Source organism: Chelonia mydas, chromosome 1 (genome assembly GCF_015237465.2).
Source record: "Chelonia mydas isolate rCheMyd1 chromosome 1, rCheMyd1.pri.v2, whole genome shotgun sequence".
NCBI lineage: Eukaryota > Metazoa > Chordata > Testudines > Cheloniidae > Chelonia > Chelonia mydas.
Window position 1 is genome coordinate 117193754 of NC_057849.1, and position 23154 is coordinate 117216907.

The following is a 23154-nucleotide window of genomic DNA, read 5'->3' on the forward strand; positions in this document are numbered from 1 at the left end:
TACTGGCTTCAGCCTCTTTTCAGATAAATCATAAGACTCCTTCCAGTGACAGGTTTAGTTAGCTACGTAAGGTCAAAATGAGCCTTACGTGGCCATATCCAAAGGGGAATCTCTCTGGGTAGCCCAGGAGTCATGCAGAGCCTCTCTGGGTCACACCAGCCCAAAAGCAAGGGCCCCCCATTTAGTGAGTTTCCTGTGAACTATATCACAGTGACACTGATTAGTAGTACAAGGCTAACATCTTTTTGGACTTAACATTGGTGCAGTTCGATTGGTGCCTTCCAGCTTTGAAACATGTGGATGATTCAATATCTGCCTCACTATCATGAAAGCAAAACCAAAGAAAAACTCTAGTAGCCCTTATTTTTAATTGGCAAATTAATAGCTGATGATTATTCTGTTTGAAAGTCTATTTTTCATTGTGGCTAGATTTGGATATGTAAATTTACTGACCACATGAATAAAGGGAAATGACATATTAAATTGTTTTTGGCAAATGAAACAAGACTCCCAAGAGGTCATCTTTTCAGTTTCATGAGCAATGGAGGACAGCAAAAAATGATTTTTTTTTTGTTTAACTAGGACCAGCAGGTTTATAGTCCTGGGTTTGGCAGGTGACAAAGCGACCAATTAAGAAATTAATTTGTTGACCTTGCCATGGGGGGTGGACTCTTTAAAGCACAGACCATAGCACTGACAAATAAGGACTTGCCAGACAGCTCACTATGATCTATGCATGAAAGCGCTACATGGGAGCTAAGGATTATGGGTATTATTTTGATTGCTTAGTAACAAGTTATAATCTCCAGTACAATGTAGCATTGGAAGACTGGAGAACCGGTTGTGTGTTGCATTGTGATAGTTCAGGTCTTTGATGTGTCCATTGGGGGGAGGTAGTAACGTTGGACTGAAAATCAGTGCGAGGGACTTGGAAGTGTTAGTGGGGTTGAGTATTGGGATTGTAATGGGCTAATGCTTGGAAATTGGAACTTGGTTAGGTGCAAAATGTCACTTTAACATGATTTCCTTGTTTTTAGCGTTTGTGTGCAGAGTTGGATTGGCCAATGGGAGTAATGGGAAATCTCTCAGGAGGCCTCTGTCCCCCAGCAAAAGTCTGAGGGAATAATACAAAGTTTTCTTCTGTGTATTCAGTGAGAGGCCTATCTGTCAGCCCTCTCCTTTCCCCAGGGATCCGCTACACCTGCTTCTTTGCCTGAGAGCAGTAGCTACCACCTCCTTCTGATTTTGCCAACACCGTAGCATTCCACAATGCACTGTAGGCGCTAGTACCAAGACAGAGTTATCTGTACTTAAGTTACTCCTCTCACATTGGCTGAACTAAAGTGAGAGCAGCCACAACGCAAAATACTCACATTACTGTATCCATCCTGGTGCTGCACTCACGCAAGTAAGGCAGTAACAAGGTATACTGGCCCTTTAAGCATAGAAGGGGCCAGAAGACCTTGCTCCAGGAACATTGGTACACAAACAAAGGCTCAGGAAATAGCTGAAGCCCAAATACAGGAAGAGGTTCCAGGGAATTAATAGTAGGATGGGAAAAAACTCAGGACACCATCCCTTTAAGTGCCCGGGACCAGGAGTCTAGTAGTGTAGCGTAGGGCAGGGCATCTCTCTCCCTGCGCCAACTGGGAGGAGCTCTCTGTAGGAGAGCAATAAATATAATGCCTTCACCCTCAGAACAGGGAGAAGCCGACAGGAGAAGGAAGCCAGACCCAAAATGCTGAGCTCCCACTAGGAAGAGCAGGGAGTGGCAGCTGGTAAAGTTTTGAGGTTCAACCCAGACCAGTAAGGGGTTGTGTCACCACCTGCCCTACAACTCTGGGTACTTTAAATGGTACGTTGCTCTAGCTCACCGCCCTGACACCAACAGCCCGCCTGCAAGCATGCAGGTCACACCCTGGTTTCCACTACCCAGTTACTGTTTGCAGAGTAACCCCAACACCCCCATCCAGTCCCACATTTGCCCAAAACCATTTCCTGCAGTGTCCAGCCCTCTCCCGGCACACTCACAGAAGTTGTATGGTCACTGCTCCTTTAAAGAGACAGAAACAGCAGCTTGTTATCTTGACTGGAGTTAACAATCGCTTCAGTTCACCCAAAGCACTGGGTTGGTTTAGATCAAAAGTAAAACAAGTTTATTTAGTCAAAAAGAGAGTAATTTTAGGTAAGTTCAAGTATCAGGGATAAAGACAGAAAGGGTTATAAACAAACAAAAATAAAAATATGCTTTCTAATGGCTAGGACCTAACTTAACAAGCTACAGTCTTTGTTCAAGCAGGTGGAACTGCATTCCTTGTCAGAAAAAAAAAGCCTAACTCCCCCTAGCATGCCTGTTTTAAACACATTTTAGTCATAATTCCAGCACATCTGTATAATCCTTTGTGGGTTAACTGTACATATATCACACCAGAATATTATTGATCAGTGAGGTATTAGTTCTCCAATGATATCTCACATGACACCTTTTAGATACAGATGACAGCAGAACCTCAAAGATACGAACACCAGAGTTACGGACTGACCAGTCAACTAGAAACCATGTGGAACTGGAATTAAGCAATTGGGCAGCAGTGGAGAAAAAGAAGTAGTAAATACTGTGTTGTGCCTCACCATGCAGGGGGCAGCCACTTACAGGTAAGAGGCAAAGATGCTGAGGTTCACGGCACAGCTGTGAGCCCCTGCTGCCAGCCCAAGTCAGCCTGAGCAGGCAGAGCAGGATCAGTGCTGGGATCTGAGCCGCTTTCCTGTAAGCCGTGGGTGCTGTTTTCAATACCCTCCCCCCGTCCTTCTTCAGCCAGGATGGGGACAAGCTTGCAAGCTTAGTCTGAGCCCGGAAAAGAAGCTGCCACAGCCTGAGCTGCTGATGTTGCAAGGAAGCTGTTGGTGCTGGAGAGAGACAGGAGCCTGGCCTGGAGAGTGAACTGCTGGAGCTGGAGCTGCTGCCGGCATGCTGCGCTCTGGAGGAGCATCTCAGTTTTAAAGGGCCACAGCCTGCACCATGCACCCACTAATGTGGGCCAAGCTTTGCCCCTGGATGCGCTCCTGGGTCCTGCCAGCACCTCTGGGAGTGTGAGAGGTGGGGGAGGGAAGGGCGCTGGCAGGCGGCTGGTGGCCACTCCCTGACATGTGCTGCTTCTGGAGTATGTCAGGCAGTGCACAGAGCAGGACAAGCCCTGGGGAGAGGCAGCAGAGGGCTTGGGCCTGTAGCACCAAGGATGAGGGGCAGGACCGCCTGCTCAGCTCAGAGGCAAGAAACAGGAATAGGGCAGAGAGCTGCTTGCAAACCAGACAGTGCCTCCAGGTTCCTTAGTGCCAGGTGCTGCCTTTGGAAAGATCTCTCCCAGCCTCAGCTGGAAGACACTGACTGTAGAGCAAAGGGGTAGTATTGGGAGAACATCTGACTCCTTTGACATTTTTACCCTTAGTTCTTGTCCTGTATTTAGATGTAAGGAAGGAAGCTTCTTGGGAAGTTTAATGTGACATGTTATTGGCCTTGCAGTAAAAGCATATTTGAGAGCTCTTTCACTGGCCTCTGAAATGATTTCCAGTACTGTACTGTATGACTAAGCAAAATGACAAGCAGCGGGAAGCGTAAATGTGTCACACTTTCAATTGACACAAAGCTAGAAATATTTAAAAACCTTGATGATAGTAAAAACAACAAGGAGTCCTTGTGGCACCTTAGAGAATAACAAATTTATTTGGGCATAAGCTTTCATGGGCTAAAACCCACTTCATAAGATGCATGGAGTGGAACATACAGTAGGGAGGTATAAATACACAGCATAGGCAACTCCCATCTTTTCATATTGTGTTTTTTTTCTTTAACTTTTCTTCCTCAAAGACAGAACACATTAAGTTCCATGGCTCTTAATGTTCCTTGGATCCACTGACCTTTTGCTAACCCTCCTCTCTGGGTTTTAATATAATCGCATACAAAGGCTTCAAGGGGTGTCCGTGGGGCTATTGGGGCAAATGCCTGAATTGGCACCTGACTCTGTTCCATAACACCTTTAGTAGTTCACGCTTCGAAAGTAGTCCCGTCCTTGCTCCCTATGCCACAAAATATCATATGGGGATTTTCCCTACTGAGAAGTGCTTGTGGTGCTTACTTCCCCTTCAGCTGTTAACAGCTGGAGCACACTGAGAGGAGGGGCGGTGACCTAGGTTACCCCACACATTTTTCCTTAATCCTCCATTGGTAGTGCAGTCCAGAGGAGTCCAAAGTGTGGGGAGCTTATTAACGACGGTTAACCGTCTGACTCACTCTGCCACACCTGATAGGGTCTCTACCCATACAGTTTCCTCACACACAAGTGCTATTATCTATTTGGAACTACTTTAATAATTTCCCCTTTCAATTTTTCCTGAACTCAGTTCTTACAACATTACATAAACGGACAAGCAAAACCACACAATAATGCAATAACAAGCATAAGCGAAAAAAGAAAGCTCCCTCTTCTAGTTACTGTGAGCATAACACACTCTTTTGCCTATATGAAATGATTTTTCATCAATTAATTACACCCATAATGTTTAAAGCAGTCTTTATCTCCCTTGTCTTTTCTGTGTTCTCTAGAGCGTCAAACACCATTCTGTAGCCTTTTATTTTATTTAGCATAGATTTAAGGATGCTATCTTACACCACCATGGATTTGGCTTAATTCTCTACATTTTCAAGCTCAACAGAGTGAAAGTCACCTCTGTTACTTGTTTCAGATTTAGAGCCTCTAAGAACCCATGAAGACCAGGGATAGAGACACATTCATTCACAAATACAAATTCTAGTCTGTCTTACAAGTTTATTACAGTTACAAACAAGGTTATGATTATCCAAGCATATATCAATCCCACAAGCTCTCCTACACAAGTTACAAATATAGTCATACTCACAGCCTCAAAAATATTCTTAGGCCATGTCTATACTTATGTCTAGATCGGCAGAGCACTCTGCTGTTGACTTCTGTACTCCACCTCCCCAGAATATGTAAGGTAAGTCAGCGGGAGAGCATCTCATGTTGACACAGCACGGTGTAGACATCGCTGTAAGTGAATCTAAGTTAGGTCGACTTCAGTAGCGTAACTTACACTACAGCTGTAAGTCGACGTAGACCAGCCCTTATGGTCTGATGGATTCTTCAACAATTGATCATCAGCAGAGGAATGGTTCCTGCTGGGGTTTTCCTGTAGGTCCCAATTTTATCCCATCCGGAAGCCCTCTTTTATATTGTAATTTTGACTATACCTAACACTCTACACATGTGCATGAAAGCGTCAACCCTCTTTTCCCTTACCTGTATTTCTGCACTCCAAGAATATTGGGAGGCCCTGTTTTTCATAGGTTGTTTGTAGTACATTGCGGTCAATTTCTGCAACATTACCTGATGGCACATCTTTCCAGTAGTCTTGTGATCTTGTGACATAAGTGACCCAAAAATGACCCTACGTCAAGTATTTCTTAAGCCATGGCCTAGTATGCCTAAAGCCGAAATCTTATAGGCCTCAGTCTGTAAGTCTTGTGTATCAACCCTGCTTTACTTAGATACCTAATGCATATTTATCACTCCTAAAGGCTTATCAATCTTATACTTCTATGATCCTACAACGTAAATCTATTCAGCATACAACGGTTATGTATGACTTGACATATCAGTTAATCAGAACATCACCCAAGAATACATGAAAATAAAATGAACTAATTGGCTACACCATTTGGGGTGCAGTGTGTAGAATACCCTTCATGTTATGTTGTGCAGTGCACAGCATACCCCAATATGTGAGGAGAAGGAAAAGTACTTTGGCCAAGAGTGGGTTGTAGACTGTGCTGGGATACCTGCCCTGTACTGGCAGCCTGGTCTACAAAGGAACCTGCCTAGAGCCCTTAACCCATCCATCATGGAATTGGGCTCTGTGTTTGGAGGAGTGCTGATCACTCTCATGGAGTTACCAGACTTGGAGTTATTGTCCTTGGCCTTCCACTACTGACTCTTAATATTCTTGACCTTATCCTGGCACAAAGATCCCATCTGATGGTGCCCTTGCTCTGCCTGCTTCTTGGAGATGTCGTCACAGAACGATGAATTCCAGGTCTTGGTCTCAAAATCATCTTCTTGCTGGCCTCACACCAGAGGGCCCCCAGAACCTGGGTGTCAGCCTCTGGTTAGCTGGCAGCATGCTAGGAAGAGGTCTTCTTGGATGCCATTTCAATCAGAGAGAGTTATGTACCAGAGTTGGAGACATGCTGTTGTTTATACTGAAAGCCACATGTGAATGTGGGTTTCAAACACGGAACCTGCCTAGATGAACAGCGCGGTGTGGGGAAGAGGATTATGGGAAGGCATTGTAAGACTTGTGGCACTCGTTATGGTAGCCTGCATCAACCCTACAGACTTGCTCAGACAGGTTGGGCTTACTCGAGCTTTAGCCTACGCCACTCTTAGGTAAGCCAGCTTGAGTTAAAAGAATCACCAAACCTGAGAGAGTGGTTTTTGTGTGTGGGCAGGTCAAGACATTTGAAGCAACACTTGAGTTAACTGGAAGTGAAAACAAAGCCCAATGGCGGCAGATACTGACTTTAGTAGGAAAGAGGCAACTTGCGGGAGGCACTGTAATAAAACGAGAGCTAAGAGGCCTATTTCTGCAAGTTTTAAAGAGACAGACTTTGGAAATCTGACCCTGGTCTTTCCAAGGCCTCTCATCTCCTTTTCTGGGAAGCCTGCCAGTTTGTATTCTTGTGAGGAAAGTACATTTGCACAACCATCATTTTGTTAATGAAGTTTATTGTGTAGGAGTAACCTGGAGTCCAAGTTTTATGCAAAGCCACTAACCTCCTGGCAGGGAGGTTGTGAAATTAAAGACAAAGCCTAATGCTCGCAGAATAATGAATAATTATTTATTCTTGCAAGTACAAACCAGAAATTCCCTGGCCTGATGATTCCTGGCAACGCTCCACAAACAGAAATATTTCATCCTTAAGTGTGTGATTGCATCCCACACAGTGTGATCAAGAGTCTGGATGTATGATTATTGTTTGAACAATAGACAAACCAAATTTCAGAAGAACCCAGAAGTGTAGAACATCACTTCATATGCAGATGTGTCAGTCATCCAATAGTTACTAGCATGGTAAATTAGTATGTATAATAAAAGTGTTGTCAGTGACGGGGGACACTCAATCCTGCATATCCTCATGAAAGGTGGAAAAAAATACCCATTAACTGGTTATATCCGAGCCAGTGATCAGTGAACAGACAGGGCCACAAGAGAGGTCAATACCACCATAAATGAAGGTCATAGGCCCCTCGTACACAAGGCAAACACCACATAGTATGTAACATGGCATACCAGCCTTTTAGGCCTGGTAAGGGAAGCCTCTGGGGCCAGCGCTATCCTGTGCCAGATTTGTACTTAGTGCATAAACTCTGGATCATCAAACACAGCTAGCTAGAGAGGAAATGGTTTCAGGAAGATAGTGGGGTGTTTAACCCACACTCTCATACACCAGCCAATTCCCACCTCACTGCACTAAACCCTGCGAATCCAATCCATCCCATGCCTTCCCCAGCTCAGCAAGCTCTAAGCTGCCCCAACCTGCTCAAACACCCTCACATCCCAGCCTGAGAATCCTCCCTCTCGTCTTACTGGACCTCTCCACAGCTTGGACCCATCCCGGTTGGGCCTGATGCCTTTCCAACACCACACTCCCAGTCTCAGGATCAACACGCACATACCCCAAATGTACCAGGCTCAGAAAAAACATCTCTTCTTACCTGACATCTACTATCACCAGGTTCAGAAAAAATTCCCTCAAAAAGCTCAAAAGTCCCTCCACCCCACTTCCTCCTCACTGGGCCTGGAGAAGCAGGAGCAGAGGCAGCATGGAAAGACCATGGGAGCAAGGAGCCCTGTACTCTGCCTCTATATGGCTGCTCTGAACTAGCACCACAGAAGCTTGTGTGCGCTGCTCTGTGCCTCCTCCCATTCCTAGCTGCCGTCTATGCGCTCGAGAGACTCCTGCCATATTGGTGGCAGCAAGAATCACTGCAGCTTCCAGGGGCTGAAACAAGAGTCCCCCGTCCACAGCAGGTGGTACTGTACCCTGCAGTACAGCCACGCTACACAGTGTTTGGAGTATGGCTGACAGCTGTGGCCTATTTGATGGGGCTTTCGCTCAGCCTGCTGCCGGTCTGGGGTTCCATTCACCAGCCCCTGCCAGCCAGGGTCCCGGGCGCCAGCTCGCTCAGCCTGCTGCTGGCCCAGGTTCCGTTCATCCAGGCCGTCAGTGGGCTGAGCGGGGCCGGCGGCCGGAACCTCGGCTGGAAGCCGAGTGCCGCCAAAAATCAGCTCGCGTGCCGCCTTTGGCACACGTGCCACAGGTTGCTGACCCCTGCCCTACATTCATCTTGATGGCATGTCTCTGGATGTAATGAGATAACTTTTGAGCACCACATCTGATCACCTCCAAAATTCCAGGGAATGTTCTAGGCATCAATAGGCAGAGCTAGGGATGTAACATTTCCAGAAATTTTGAAGGCAGGGGAAAAAATACCCTTTTCCCCTATGAAAATGGAAATTCTGGAAAAAAATTGAAATATCTGTAGTAGGTACTTGCTTATCAAAGCTAAACTTTATTTACTCCTTTAATAATCAGAAATGTATTCTGTATAATTTAGCTAGCACATAAAGAAAGTACTGTTTGGAATACTAATGAGATAGATATGTACAGATTCTTTAGTGTTAATCCGAATACCAAGGACGAATATAGCGAGTATTAGGGCTGGAGCTGCAGTTTCACATTAAGGTATTTAAGTGCTTCTTTGTAACCTCTTGGCGCATAGGAAACAAATATAAAATGTTGAAAATAGAAAGCACCACTATTGTTATAAACTAAAAGGAAGGTTTTATCCTTTGGGCTCAGAATTAGTATGTGAATAGACCTGACCTGACATTGTCATGCTGATATAGACAAAACTCATGTTTTATTCATTTTGCATAATTATTAGTTATTATTACAAAGCATTTTGAAGGGCTGATGCGCAGCAGTAACAATATTATTTTAAACATCCCTCTAAAACTTTTTCACTGTTCGTTCTGAGAGAAAATATTTCATAGAACCGTTTCTTTTCAATTTTCCCTCAAATTTCCGATTTCTCCGTACTGGGCCTCAGGAAAAAAAAAGTTTTTCCCACAAGTTCCAATTTTTCTTCTGGATCCTCACATCTTCAGAGCCCTATTGATTTTGGTAAAAATCAGAAAACTGGAAAAGCCATTTGCCCTTAACGTTGCCCCTTACTCTCAAAGCTGAGACTTACCTAACAGTTCTGGGGTGGACGCTGAGCCAGCCGAGGGAGTCAGAGGTAGAGGAGAGAAAAGGAGACTTCTTCATTCCTTCCAAGCATGTTGCCTCACCAAACCTGCTTTATGGTTAGGGGGAGAAAGAGAAGTAGAGAAGCTACCAGCCATACACCTGTCCCTTTCCATCCAGGGGCATTGATGGAATTAAGTCTCCTTCACTGAAGGCTGAGGGTAGTGAAAATGGGGGACACAGAGCCATGGCATGAAGGGAAGAAGAGAATGTGGGGGGCAAATACAGCCCCTGGCATGAAGGGGGAGTTTGCAAGGAGTCCCTAAAATAGAGAGAGATGGGAGGGTGCATATGTAGTGAGTGTGTACTACAGGACCACCTCTGTGCCCAATAAGTAGAGGATATGTGTTGTAACAGTCACCAGGTCCAGTGTTGGTTCTTTAGTTCAAGCTTTGGTAGCTTATGCTTTTAGCTCTTCAAGTTCCCAGTTCAGCCCCTGGTGTGTCAGCCAAGAAGGCAGCCACCTCACACCCAGCTTGTGGGGCAAACAGAGGAATGCAAGGAGCCTCTGGTATGTGCAATGAGCTTGGACAACAGCAGCAATGAAGTGCGCCATCCTCTAGTGATTAATTTCCCCTGCCTGGAAGGGGAAATGCTTTTTGTTTGTTTGTTGCCACAGTCTCGCCTGAGGGGGTCTGTGACACCACAACAAAACTGGGCAATACATTCCTGGAGAGAGGATGAATGCCTCATCTTTGCTTTGGATTTTGTCACAGACTGGAGGGAGAGAAAGCTAATGAAAAGTAGAACACATGGGAAGGGAAATTTGTTTCTTTTGAAATCTGAATCTTGCCACATAGCGGAACTGAGGTTATGCCTTTCCAAAGACAAACTCTCATGATGACAGATGCTGGTTTGTTTTAATTATAATCTCGAAACGTGAATCTCATCTGATATGGTTGTTTCGAATAAAGAGTGAAGGAACCTCCTAGTGTATATAAAGCTCTTCAAAACAACCAACTTCTAGGAGAAGAGAAACTGAAGACAGGTGAGTGAAATACCAAGATCATTCAGAGTGGGACCTAGTCTCAATTCTGCTCGTGAGTAAACTCCTATGGGTGGTAATGGAAGGGCAATTCCTTACTCATTGAATTCAATGAAAGCTCTGCTTGAGAAAACACTCAAAAATTTGCCCTTTAGTGGTTGTTACTGTGTCTCTGCTGTACAGTGACTTCAAGATAAGAGGCATCTGCTTATTATTCAGATTACTTTTTAGAAAACTAGAGTCATAGAGCAGCTACAAGGGGGCTTGGGGTTATAATCCCCTGTGCCCTGCTCAAAGAAATAATGAATTTAGTAAACATCTGCACAGAGTGTGTAGGGTACCTTGGCATAGAATAAAAGTACATATATAGCAGCAGCAGGTCATACTAAACACTATTAATAATATGAAGTCCAGATCAGATATTACCAGGATTTGTATTTGGAAATAAGCTATTAAGATGTTCCATGAAAGACAAAATATGAATGTCAACAAAACTGCATTATTACAGCTTGATTCTGAATGTATTCTCTTGGCTGTCTTCTACAGTGTATCTCAGCGTTTGCACATTCAGTAAAGAACGATACCCCATCATTTAAAAAATGGTTTTTGTACTGTAGCCCATAGGGCTAGCTTGCCTTTATTATATTCACTGCCTTGCTTTTATTATATTCCGCTTTCATTATATTCAACTGTAACACAAGAAACCTACAGGCCTGGATCCTGTAAGATATTTAGCTGAAGCGAGTTAGCATAAGTACAGTTAAGTGTAACAGGCTGCAACCTTTGGCGTAGATAAACGGCCTAACAGTTACCTTTAGATTTTGGAAACTAAGGAGAGCTTGCTCAATGGTAGGAGTTAGAATTTACCAGTAAATGCTACCGCAAGGAACATAGAAATAATAACCACAAATCCACTTCAGGAAGGGGTGACGGGTAGGATGGCAGTTACATGAATCAATATGTTAACCTACAGAATAACTGCACCTCGGTATTATGTGGGTGAAAAGGCTAAATTTGGGCATGGAGGACTGAGCATGAACAGATGATGCTCAGGCCCTATAACAGGGCAGCCACCATGTGGTCGAGAGCTCTTTCTGGGCTTCTTCCATCACTGTCTTCTTTCTACCACTTGACCCTTCAGCTCATTGAGGAACTTGGTCCATCAGACACTGTGGCATGCTAGAGACAGAGCTGGTCTTTTGTCTCTTACCACCAGGTCCTTAAGGAAGCGTGTGAGTATGCACTTCTAAGGGCTTATGTAAAGAATGATACCACAGATAGCCCCAATACTCCATTATCTCTATCTTTTCACGTGGTTGAGATCTTTTCTGGCTTTGTTCCTTATTCTAATAAAGGTATCAAAGCCTTTACTTGGTTCTCAGTGTGAGCGTCCCTGTCATCCACCCCAAGGCTCCCCGCAAGATATCAAACTCCATAGTTCTGTAGCCTGATTCTGGGGAAAAGAACCTTACCGCAGTCAGATCAATTGGCCATCATTACAATCATTATTAACCTCTAAAAGGGTCAGACAACAGTACTTCTTCATAGTAGCATTGTACATTTAGATACTTTCATTTCTTTGCAGATTTATTTTCTGACTCTCTTGGGTGCTTGAGAAGAACCGTCCCCATGCTACTAACACTGATGATTCTGGGTCTTGCTGCCCTCATTGGTGAGTCTGGGGTCTATTTCTATTTCACTAAGTTCACTTCCAAAGCAAGAATGTAAAAAGATATTTGTGGGGATGGGGTGTGTGATAGGTTTTACCTTTTTGGCTTCCCCTGGGGATGAGGGGAGCACCTCTCTCATCCTGGACATCCTTCTCTGGACAGCAGCTTGACTGTAGCCTTGGCTGCAGACTTGGGGTACAGCCCTCTGGCTATACCTCTTTGGGACTCTGCTCCCTTCTGGCACGTGGGGTTAAAGTAGTCCAAAAGAAAAAGGCAAAATACCTTCATGGCCAACCAAAGGACCAGTTCCCCACAGTCTCATGTAGGGTAAAGGCCAATAAACCTAGGGAGGAAGGATTGGGCTTCTTATCCCTTGTGTGGCTAAACAACTGAGGATGAGTCCCAGGACTCCAAAAATAAAAGTTGGTCCTGCCTTTCCTCAGGAGACTCAGGCAACTGCTCCATGTGAAAGAACGAGTTTGGTTCAAGAGCAAATGGAATATAAATAAACTATTTCAGACTAATTTGGCTCTTAGAATCAGGGATGACTCTTGCAAGAAGTGGCGATAGGGTGGTCTCAGTGAGAGGCACCTCATATAGAGGGCAAGAGGCTTTCATGGTGTTGCCTCTTTTAAAGCCAAATTAAAAGATAGATCAGTTTTCACAGGACCTTTCCTTCACAGAGGTAGTGACTTCTGGCTAGCAATTCCTCCTGTCCAAGAGAAATAACTCCCCCCCCCCCCCAAGCTATGAAACGGAACCCATCTGAGAGTGGACCAGAGTCTGGTTCATGACTTTGAATTCTTTTAGCTTTACTTATGTTCACAAAAGGTTCGTAATGTAAACTCTCTTCATTTAATTGGTCAGGTACTTCTGAGAGTCAGACTGGATGCTTTGGTGACATAAACAAGGTTGATACCACTGGGGCTTCCTGTAGAACTGCAAGAGCAGAAGGCTTACGCTACTGTGGTGAGTATAATTCTGCTGTTTTGTTGCTGTATTTCAGCACACAGAGTCATCACAATGATCCATAGTACTTTACATCTTTAAAGTACTTTACAAGTATTAATTGATTAAACCTCATAACATTCCTATTGGCTAAGTACTATTTCACAGATGAGGAAACTAAGACAGAGAGGAGGGACTTAATAAAATTTTGGTGTAACTCCACTGGCTTCAATGCAGTTACACTACAAATGATTTTGGCCCAGAAAGATGACAGCCAATTTTTTCACAAGTGGCTTCTGTTTTGTTTTGTTTTTTATGGTGCTCAAGTTCAAACACTGAGGGTCTGATTTCCAGAAGTGCTCACAGAAGCACCTCTAATTAAAGTTACCAGGATCTGTGAGTACTCCGAACCCTCAGAAATTAGGCCCCAGGTGTCTCTATTTGGAACACCCAAAATGAACAGTCACTTATTAAAATTTGGCCCAACTGAATCTCCCAAGGCTGCTCAGCAAGTCAGTGGCAAAGCTGGGATTAGTATTTAGGAATTCCTGACTCCCAGACTCTTGTTTAGTACTCGCTATTTTATGCCAGCTATAGGCACATCAGATCAACAGTTAATCTGGTATTGCTGGTAAAAACTGAAGGAGTTTCTTATTCTTTTACTCTACAAACAAAATTGCACTTAATGCCTCCCATGTTGAGTAGGACTGAGATTTCCTCCTAGCATGAAATGGTGCTGAGACTAAAAGAAACTGAGAGGAAAGTGCAACTATTGGGAACTATCTCAAATGACAGCTTCCCATTCCCATAAGTCTTCCGCATCTGTCCCTAAGAATCCCACCATTTTGAATCCCCCTCTCAACTTCAAATACTACAGTTCTGTCCTTCTGGCCATAGAGGGGTAGATGTGACTCCTCTTAGCTTCTGTCAACATCACTTCTGCATCATCCAGAGAGCGACAGGTTGAAGCTGATTTCTCTTCAGAATCTGAGCACTCTCCCCCTCCGTCTCCTCAGCAAGCCCATTCACCTTCATCCTGGGGCTAAGAACTAAACCCAGATTTTACACATTATTTCAATGCACAATATTTTTTTTGCCTTGACACATTGTTAAAATTCATAATGCAAAATTCACAATGCACATGACTCGCACAAGGACTATCAGATGGCAGAACGGAGCTCTGTGCTTAGGAAATCTCTTGTTGATATTACAATTATTAAGAAAACATATTTACTTTTCCATTTACTACAGGAGTTCCTGCATCAGCAAAGATTGCAAAGAGAGACTTACGGTCTATGAAAAAATATAAAACCATCATTAAGAGCGCTGGCAGAAAAAGATGTGTGGATCCAGCTGTGATCGCTGGTATCATCTCTCGAGAGTCGCATGCTGGAAAGGCCCTAAAGCATGGCTGGGGTGATCGTGGAAATGGATTTGGTTTGATGCAGGTCAGTAATTATCAATAAACTAAGGATAATTGTGTATACAAGTGTTTGGCAGAGAGCCAACTGCATTTCTCTGTAGTGCAGCTCTGTCTGAGCTTGATACTTGGCACACTGCTAGAAAATGAACTATTGCTGGGACAGCAGCGCATTGCACTGGCATAGGTCAGACCTGGCAGTATAGAGGCTGCTTCTTATGCTGCAGTTTGAACCTCAATTAACTCCATTGGTTTAATGGCTGTCTCTAAAGAGGCCGACCTGTTTACCCTTCCACCTAGAAATTCCATGTCTTGTTTTTAATATTTATTTATTTAGGAAGTATTAACAGGTTTACAAATCCCTGCTGTGTAAATATCAGAAACAAAACCACAGTTGTTAAAGTCGCAAGCTTTTGTTTAAAGAGACATTATACAGCAGTACAGTCATCAGATCTTTCTGTTTATTACCATATTACCTCTTTGCACACCTATGATGTCATTTTTAGTGATTTTTATTAAGAAGAATGGAATCTCTGATTGCATGTATTGAACAGACCAGGAATGCCTATCCAATTGTAATATTCAAAAAAAAATTGGACAGCTGTGCTGTTTTTGTTGCAGATGAATGTACTCTGAGTGTTGAATAAATGGTAACTAAACATTTAAATATCTATTTGTCCTCAGTTTCTTTGGCTGGGTACATAATAGATGTATTATATTTGCATAACGACCTCCCGTATTTTTTGAACCATTCCTTGAGAGCTGCACTGTTCTTTTTCTCCACTAAGAGGTATCAGGTTTCAGAGTAGCAGCCATGTTAGTCTGTAGTCGCAAAAAGAACAGGAGTACTTGTGGCACCTTAGAGACTAACAAATTTATTTGAGCATAAGCTTTCATGAGCTACATCCGATGAAGTGAGCTGTAGTTCACGAAAGCTTATGCTCAAATAAATTTGTTAGTCTCTAAGGTGCCACAAGTCCTCCTTTTCTTTTTAAGAGGTATCAGTAACCCAGCATCTAACAGCAGATGAGAGATTAATTTTTAATTTCCATTTATGTGACTAGTTCTACTAGGAAGGCCCAGAAGGGTCCCCAAAGGCTCATTTGGTAATAAATATCAAACGAGTTGTGATATTTGGTTACAAATTGTATCTCAATACTATCTAATGATCATATGTGTATAAAATCTCCTCTTTCACCACAGTTTCTCCAATGCTTATCCCCTATCTATAAAAATCTCCTCTTTCACTACTATTTCTCCAACACTTCTCTGTCTCTCAGTCTCTCTAACCCCATTCTTCTGGGGTTATTTGTCTATACAGATCCTTTTCCCACTGTGTCACATATAGACGGGGTTTTTTGTTAGGAAAGTTGGGTACGAAGATTGATATTGATTAGTTATAACTTTTTATTTCATAATTGACCAGTTGCCAGTGCTTCTATTAGAGTTATCTTGATGTATAAAACAGCTTTCTTAGAAAGTTGAAAACATAGTGCCTAACTTGAATGTACTAGTACCGTGGGAGAATGCGCCTGTTAATGCTAGTTTTCATCTCTAAATAGGTTAGTAAAAGTTTGTTTACTGAATAGCTGCCCAACCATATATATCCCATGGCTCTGCCAATCTTTAAAGCTCATTGGTTTGTGATTTGGATTACGATCTGGATTATTCGCAAGGAGTGTTTTGGTGAGGGAAAATAATTTACCTTTTTTCTAGTTCCATCCCAAAGGCATAGAGTAGTCTTTGCTCAAGCATATGTATATTTCTGGAGGGTGTGGGGTTTTTTTTTGTTAATCTATGGTGACCTAGCGATGTTTACACTGCCACAATTTTCTTGCCCAATAAAGACTCAGTGTTTGGCGGGGTTAGAGCACCCTCCAGTCCACTACTGTTCTGAGTTGTTTGGAACAGCTAGTCCACCCTGTTCAGTGGGTCTCTACGAAGTATCTGCCCTTATTCTTGATCTTTTCTTATTCCATATAAAGTGCAACAACATCCTCTGTATTCTGCTAGGGTTTTAGCTGGGATGATCACAGAAAGAAAGATATCCTTAGCAAAATGTTCATTTTGAGTGTGACTGTTCTTCCCAACCAAGAAATTGCATACTTCCCACAGCATTTCACATCTTTTTTCATTTGCAGAAGTGGTGGCTTGACATTTACATCATAGAGCTCTTATGGGTTGTTTGACATTTGAATTCCTAGGTATCTTACAGAATTTATTGCCCATTTGTACCCAAATGTTTTCTGAAGAAATAACTTATCAGAGTCTGGCAAATTTACAGCTAGTAAATTTCAGATTTGACATAATTTACTGTAAATCCAGATGTTTTCCCAAAGTCATAGATTTCTTTAGAAACTAAGTTTAGGGAAATCTTTGGTTTAGATAAAAATAACATTACATCAACTACATACAGCACTTGTTTCTGGTGGGTTCCTGCAAGTTTTATCCCTGTGATAGATTCGTTAAGACTTTTCCTTTATGCAAAATGCTCCATGGCCAGTGCAAAAAGTAAAGGAGATAATAGACCTGGGAACCAATGTCCACACAGGATAGGACTTGCAACATTCTATTCTGTCGAAAGCTTTTTCTGTTCCAAGTGATCTTTTGCTGATCTTGCATTATGGATGATTCCAAGAACTCTCCGAATATTGCCTGACATTTGTCTGGTGTTAACGAATCCACTTTGATTTGGATTTATATAAGATGAGAGCACGGACTGCAAAAGGCTAGCTAGTGTTTTTGCTAAAATAGTTATGCCATTATTCGGTAGTGATGAAGGCCTATAAGAGCTTCATACAGTCAGGTTTTTTTCCAACTTTAGAGAGAACAACAGCAGTAGCTTCCTTCATAGGTTGTGTAAGTTCTTTCCCTAACAGAATAACAGTGAAGGTTTCTCTCAAAGGACCCACTAATACCGTCTTAAATTCCTTATAAAACTCAGCTGGAAAGCCATCAGCTCCTGGAGTTTAACTGCTTTTCATATTTTCTATTGCCTCTAAAATTTCTTCTTCTGTTATTTCTTTACCAGAAGTTTCTTTGTCAGTTTAGTTTCCCTTTGGTAAGGCTGCTACTCCCAGATATTTCTGAGTAACTTCAGAGCTTGGGGTATCTGAGGCAGAGAGGTTTTTAGAATAAGAAGCAAAAGTAGCACATATTTCATTAAAGTGTGTAAGTCTCTTCTGCTGATTATATTTAATGGAGGAATAATTTGTTGCTCTTGAATCCTTTAAAGCCAGGGGTTTTCGAACATTGTTACAGGAGACTCCCTAAGCAAAGAAAAAAAATGGTGTGCCTTCCCACAGTTTACTAAGACTGTAGAAGGAACGGAAAAAGCCTCTACTTTGCACAAATACAAGTAATGGACTAAAAGGACTTTAAGCAACAGAGTTATAATAGGAGTCTGAGTGTCAAAAGTACTGCTTTTATTTCAGAAATTGCCTTTTGTGTTAGCTCCCAGTTCTGTTCAAAAGGGGAACAAATCCCAGCAGCTAAAGGAAAACTGCACAAACTTTTTAGGAAATCATAACTCCAAACAAGTATAGATTGTGTCAGTTCCCACCAGTCCTTCCAGGTCAGTGAGAGGAGAGAGCTTGTCTGACTGTACAAAGTAGTGGTTGCAGTACAGAAAGGTAGAGACCGTTTCCTGCCCAGCTACCTCTCCAGCAGGCTGTTCCCATCTGCCTGACACTCTGCCCCCACCTAAGCAGTGCAGCTGGCTGGAGAGGAGGGGCGCACATTCTTTTGGGTCATAAATTCCAAGGCCAGAAGGGGATCGTGAGCATGTGGTCTGACCACACTTAGCTCACGTTTGTGTCTCCCCTTCCACCTTGCAGGAAAATGAAAGGAACAAGCAGCTGTTGCCACTGAGCTACCCCCTGCCCTGCCCTGCTGCTGCTCCACACAGGCTGCACCATTCCTGTTCTGGGTTTGCAAGAGGAGTAGCCTCTCACTGGAGGAGCCAGCAAGCCTTGCAGCAGCAGCCTCTGCTGGAGACAGCAGTCCAATCCTAGTAGCTGAGGCTATCAACCGTGGTATTTAGTGGCAGATGCAGCATCAACATGTACCATGCATTCTGCATACAAGGTCATGGTGGCAGGGGCGTTCCCTCTTTAATATGGCGTTCCCTCACGAAATGTGACCTCACGCGCATCATGCAGGCATGGGCGGGGCCATGCAGGGTGGGGCAGGCCCTTACTATTCCCAGAAGTGCCAAAATGTCCAGTATTCCAGGAACGTGTGGGTGGCCACCCAGCAGAGAAGTCATGGAAAAACTGCAGCTTGAGGCCTTTGAGTATGAGTTCTGAACACTCTCTGGATTTTTTCATAGTTAAATCTTTCTGCTGATAATGCTAACATTTAACCGTAAAATCTCTGTGTCTATTACTATTAGTCCCAAACTGGGGGCAGCAGTGCCCTACGTGCTCTTTCCACTTTCACCTCTTCCAGAGAGCTCAGATTTCACAACTCCACAAAATTAAAGTTTTTACATAGAGGATTGGGTTTCCTCCTTCAGCATTTTCAGGCACTCTCTTAATTCTGATGTTCCTTCATGTTCTGTTTTCTATATCATCTTTCCCTCTGTTCCATCAGTGCCATGTGGCTCTGCAGCTGCTCTCTCTCACTTGCTTCTCTTAGGCCAGTCTCTAGGACAGTGACTTGATCTTCCAGGGCAGTAACTTCCTTCTTTACTGCTAGAAGCTTGGTTGTCAGCTCATCTCTCATGGCATTAATCTCAGAGATCAACCCCCAAATGTCCACCTTGGTGGCCATTTGATTTTCTTCAGCCCTTGGCATTTCTTCCTGATTCAGCCGCCGTGTGCTCATTTGGCGTCTGAGAGGTTTCTCCATGCTGTGAGCCAGAAACACTCTTACTGAGGTATTCTTTTAAATTTTCAGGGTGACTCCACCTCCTGCAACCCTATGCTCCATATTTTGGGCAGAGTTTAGTAGGTCTAGCGGTTGATGGAGGCAGATTACTTTGCTATCCCCGCGGAGTTCAGACTTCAGGTAGCCATTTTAATCCACCCCCCTGCTGGTCTCCAGAAATTCAATTTCTTAGCAGCAGCAGCTGCTCAGGGAAAAGTCGTAGCCCAAGAGACTAGGTGAAAACTAGCAGGCCCACAATGACAGGATGGACCTTATCCACAATGTAATGCCACAGAGACCTAAGTGACAACAATAGATATTCAAAATATTCACCTAACACCTTAAAGCACAGCCTGCTTCTGCCAAGCCTGTCAGTGGTAATCCAACAATCACTTTAGTGTGCTGGGAGTTTTCTTTTTGAACTTTTGTATTACTTTTTATTCTAGTGGTGTACTGTAGAGGACTAAAATATTTAAGGATGAGACATAGAGCTTTGCTGGATCGTGCCCTTATAGCATAAGCTTCTTGGAGCAGGAAGAGTGGGGCAGATATACTGCAGCACCAGGCATTGCAGCAGTGCTGGCCAAATAATGTAATTAATAACTACAACTTGAAATGGAAAAGAAGATGCATTTTCAGATAAACCCCTTTTCATTAGCACAGTCCAATGTACAATACCACAGTGTTTGCACTGGGATTACAGCAAGAAATGCAATGAAGATGAAAAATTGATTAATTTCTCAACCACAGATTAAGAGATTTAAAGTCATGTTGAGAGGTAAGAACAGCATAAACACATCATCTTTTTGAGAAGTAATGTTCTCTCTGGCTCTTCTAGGTTGATAAACGCTACCATAGATTGGTTGGAAAATGGAATAGCAAGACACATGTCCTTCAGGGGACAGACATCCTTGTTGGTATGATTAAGAGAATCCAGAAAAAGTTCCCCAGATGGACAAAGGAACAACAGCTGAAAGGTACAGTATAGACGGCATTCAGTCCAGGAGCTAAGGGAAACTCTAGGACAAAAATGATGTTACAAGTTTCTTATGTTACTGATAGTTTTGAATGCTTAATATTCTAAGTATCATAATTTTTCACCATTGGTGCTGTTTGTCTGCTTTTGATTTCCCACAGTTTGGGAAGTGAAACTAGATTAGTCAGTTTCAGTATTTTGTCTCATTCTTTAGCACAATGTTGTGTGCTGGGTTTCCAACATGACATGGGGAATATTTATAATTCCCACTCCCCCAATCTAGTTTATACTGACATTTGGGCCTCTACTACTTCACCATGAGTGAAATCCTGGTGCCTTTGAAGTCGATGAGAGTGTGGAATGTTTATTTGAACTAGTCCCGAAGTTCACTGTATAACTTTATAGTCATGGGCAGGAGGTGCATTTTTAGGAACTGGACCGATCTTCAGGGGACTGCAAAATTATGCAGTACAACATGGAGCAGAGATTCAGAACAAGAAGAAGAATGGAGTGCGAGGTCATGTTTTAATTTTCTCCCAGGCAGTTCTTTGCAGGACTGAACGAAAAGTAACATGGTAATTGGTTCTTATATTTTATTAAGAACAGGCCTGGCTCAAAGATTGAGGGCTTCTATTTGAATGTGGTTAGCCAAATGCATACTGAAGGTTCACCAAGCTACAGTTATTTGTTTATGTAAAAACCCAAAAGCCCTCTGATTGTGGGTGAATTCAGGAATTTATGCAAACTGTTCACACAGCCTCCTTTTATTCAGTTCTGTAATAAAGCGATTCATGCCCTACCAAATGTCTTTATTTAATTTTTTTAACACACTAGATAAAAACAAGACAGGTCTGGCTGGAATTGTTGTTTTTTCTTTTAAGTCTGTTTTTAAAAATTTCCCTTTTTTTGTTTCAGGTGGGATTTCTGCCTACAATGCAGGAACAAGGAACGTCAGAACCTATTCTAAAATGGATATTGGCACAACTGGCAATGACTATGCCAATGATGTCGTTGCACGAGCCAAGTTTTATAAGAGAAACGGATACTGAATCTGGGAGTTCTCTCCTTTTCAGATACATTGTGGCTCTTACAATAATCAGTGAGATGTTCAGAAGACAATGTACATTTGGGGAGATTAGACACTGGAACCTGCGAAACCTTACTGATATAAATATGCCCATTGTCTGCAGTGGGAACACTGGCTTAAATAAGGATTTGCAGTCTCAGGTACCAGATTTTTAAATTCTGTAATCAGTAAAACATTGGTCATACAAAAATAAATAGTTATGAGAGTATTAATAAGATCCTACGCCATCTGATTATTTCTCTGAGTTATTAAAGCTGCTCTGTCTAGCTATTGTTAATCGTCTGCCTTCCAAATTTCAAACAACATATGCCTATTTCAATATCTGCTGCTGCCTTAAAAATAAAAGAGGAAAGTAATCTCTTGGGGGAAGGAAGCCTGTATTTTCAATCTTTGTGTGATTTAGTTTGACAATTTATTTTTCATTGCCGTGTCTGTAAACATATAGTATGTGGGAATTTTATCTGTATATATATATAAATTTTGCACAGAAATGCCTAAAGACTGGGATAGATGCTTTTAATCAAATGGAAATTGAATAAGAATATTATTAGCAAGTGAAGGATTCAAATACTCATCTTTTTAGTTGCAAAGTTAGCAAAGGATGGATAATGACAGATTTAAAAGCAGATAAGTAAACTTAAAAGCATCTGGTACTGGCCCCTGTTAGAAGACAGGATACTGGGCTAGTGGGCCCTTTGGTCTGATCCAGTATTGCTTTTCTTATGTTCACAATAACAATAGGCTTATCAGGCTCAACAGAAACATTTCCTGCTGTGCCTTAAGAGGTGTACCCAGGAACTCAGGCAGGTTTCAGAGAACTGAAATCTGGCAGATCAGTACTGGACCTGTCAAAATTGGATCCAGACAATGAGCCAAGGTATTTTTGTGCACCTTCGAAAGGATAGCGGGTCTGAATCCTTCTGGGCAGCTCGAGTGGCCCCTTTTCTTTCAGGAAAAGCTCAGCCATCCTACCAGCCTTTGTCTGATGAGCTGGTGAGTTCCTATACAAATGGTAGAAGAGGCCATTCTGGATAGACTGGGGATGACTCCAGAAGCACACTGCCTCTAGGTTAGGGTAGAACCTTTTCCCAGAACAATACACTCTAGTCTGGTGGCACCATGGCTATGATACCTGGCAACACAATTGTTGCAGCCCAACAGGAACTCATTGGATAAGGCAGTGGACCTTATAGTCCTGGAATAATTTCTAAGGATCTTGACTGATAGGAGTACAAAGCTGGGTCCAGAGCTTTTAGTCAATTTCTACCAATGAGGCTGCAGCAAGACTACAGGTCTATATGGAATTTGGTGATGCCAAATCGCCCAAACAAGGGGTTAGCTCAAGGGACCATACTGAGGTAAACAAGATGACAGAGAATCCGAATTCTGTGACAACATGGACACAGGGAGAGAGAAATTATTGGACAGTTCTATATCTAGGAAACCACAGGAAATATAGATGCTTCATATAAGGACTGCCCACTTATGGAGTGCAGTTATTTGGACTGCTACTATAGTCAGGTGTGTGGCTGACACCCTCCACCTTATCCATACCCATTAAGTTAGCCAGACATGAAGTGAGAAGCTCAATCGACTCTGGGCACAAAAGAGGCTAGTTCAAGGAAACAGCCTCTGGGCAATAAGAATAGATGGACATTTGCCAGTGTAAGCGGGGTCTGAAGGAGCTCTCCACTGACATCTAGTGACACACTGGGGTAAAAGACTTTAGGAGCAGACCATATCTGCACACAGCTACTCTGCCTAGGTGAGCAACAGACCAGGGGCAATGGATTCTTCCTAAAGGGCAGGGGAGG

The 23154-nt window shown here is 42.9% G+C and overlaps 1 protein-coding gene across 1 annotated transcript; it reads left to right on the forward strand.

The window, feature by feature from the left end:
- Positions 1-10206: 10206 nt before the first annotated feature.
- On the forward strand, positions 10207-21648 carry LOC102941214 (lysozyme G). The gene is made up of 6 exons (XM_007068974.4): positions 10207-10373; positions 11956-12042; positions 12908-13009; positions 14240-14436; positions 20116-20254; positions 21169-21648. Exons 2-6 carry the CDS (start codon positions 12000-12002, stop codon positions 21300-21302), a joined length of 615 nt encoding a protein of 204 aa, XP_007069036.2. The 5' UTR covers positions 10207-10373; positions 11956-11999; the 3' UTR covers positions 21303-21648.
- Positions 21649-23154: the final 1506 nt, after the last annotated feature.

What these genes read in the sequence shown, in the direction of transcription:
- LOC102941214 (XM_007068974.4), top strand. Translation starts at nt 12,000, where the DNA reads ATGCTACTAACACTGATGATTCTGGGTCTTGCTGCCCTCATTG. An exon ending in ATGGATTTGGTTTGATGCAG is followed by an intron (nt 14,437 to 20,115) that starts GTCAGTAATTAT and finishes TGGCTCTTCTAG; the next exon opens with GTTGATAAACGCTACCATAG. An exon ending in AAAGGAACAACAGCTGAAAG is followed by an intron (nt 20,255 to 21,168) that starts GTACAGTATAGA and finishes TTTTTGTTTCAG; the next exon opens with GTGGGATTTCTGCCTACAAT.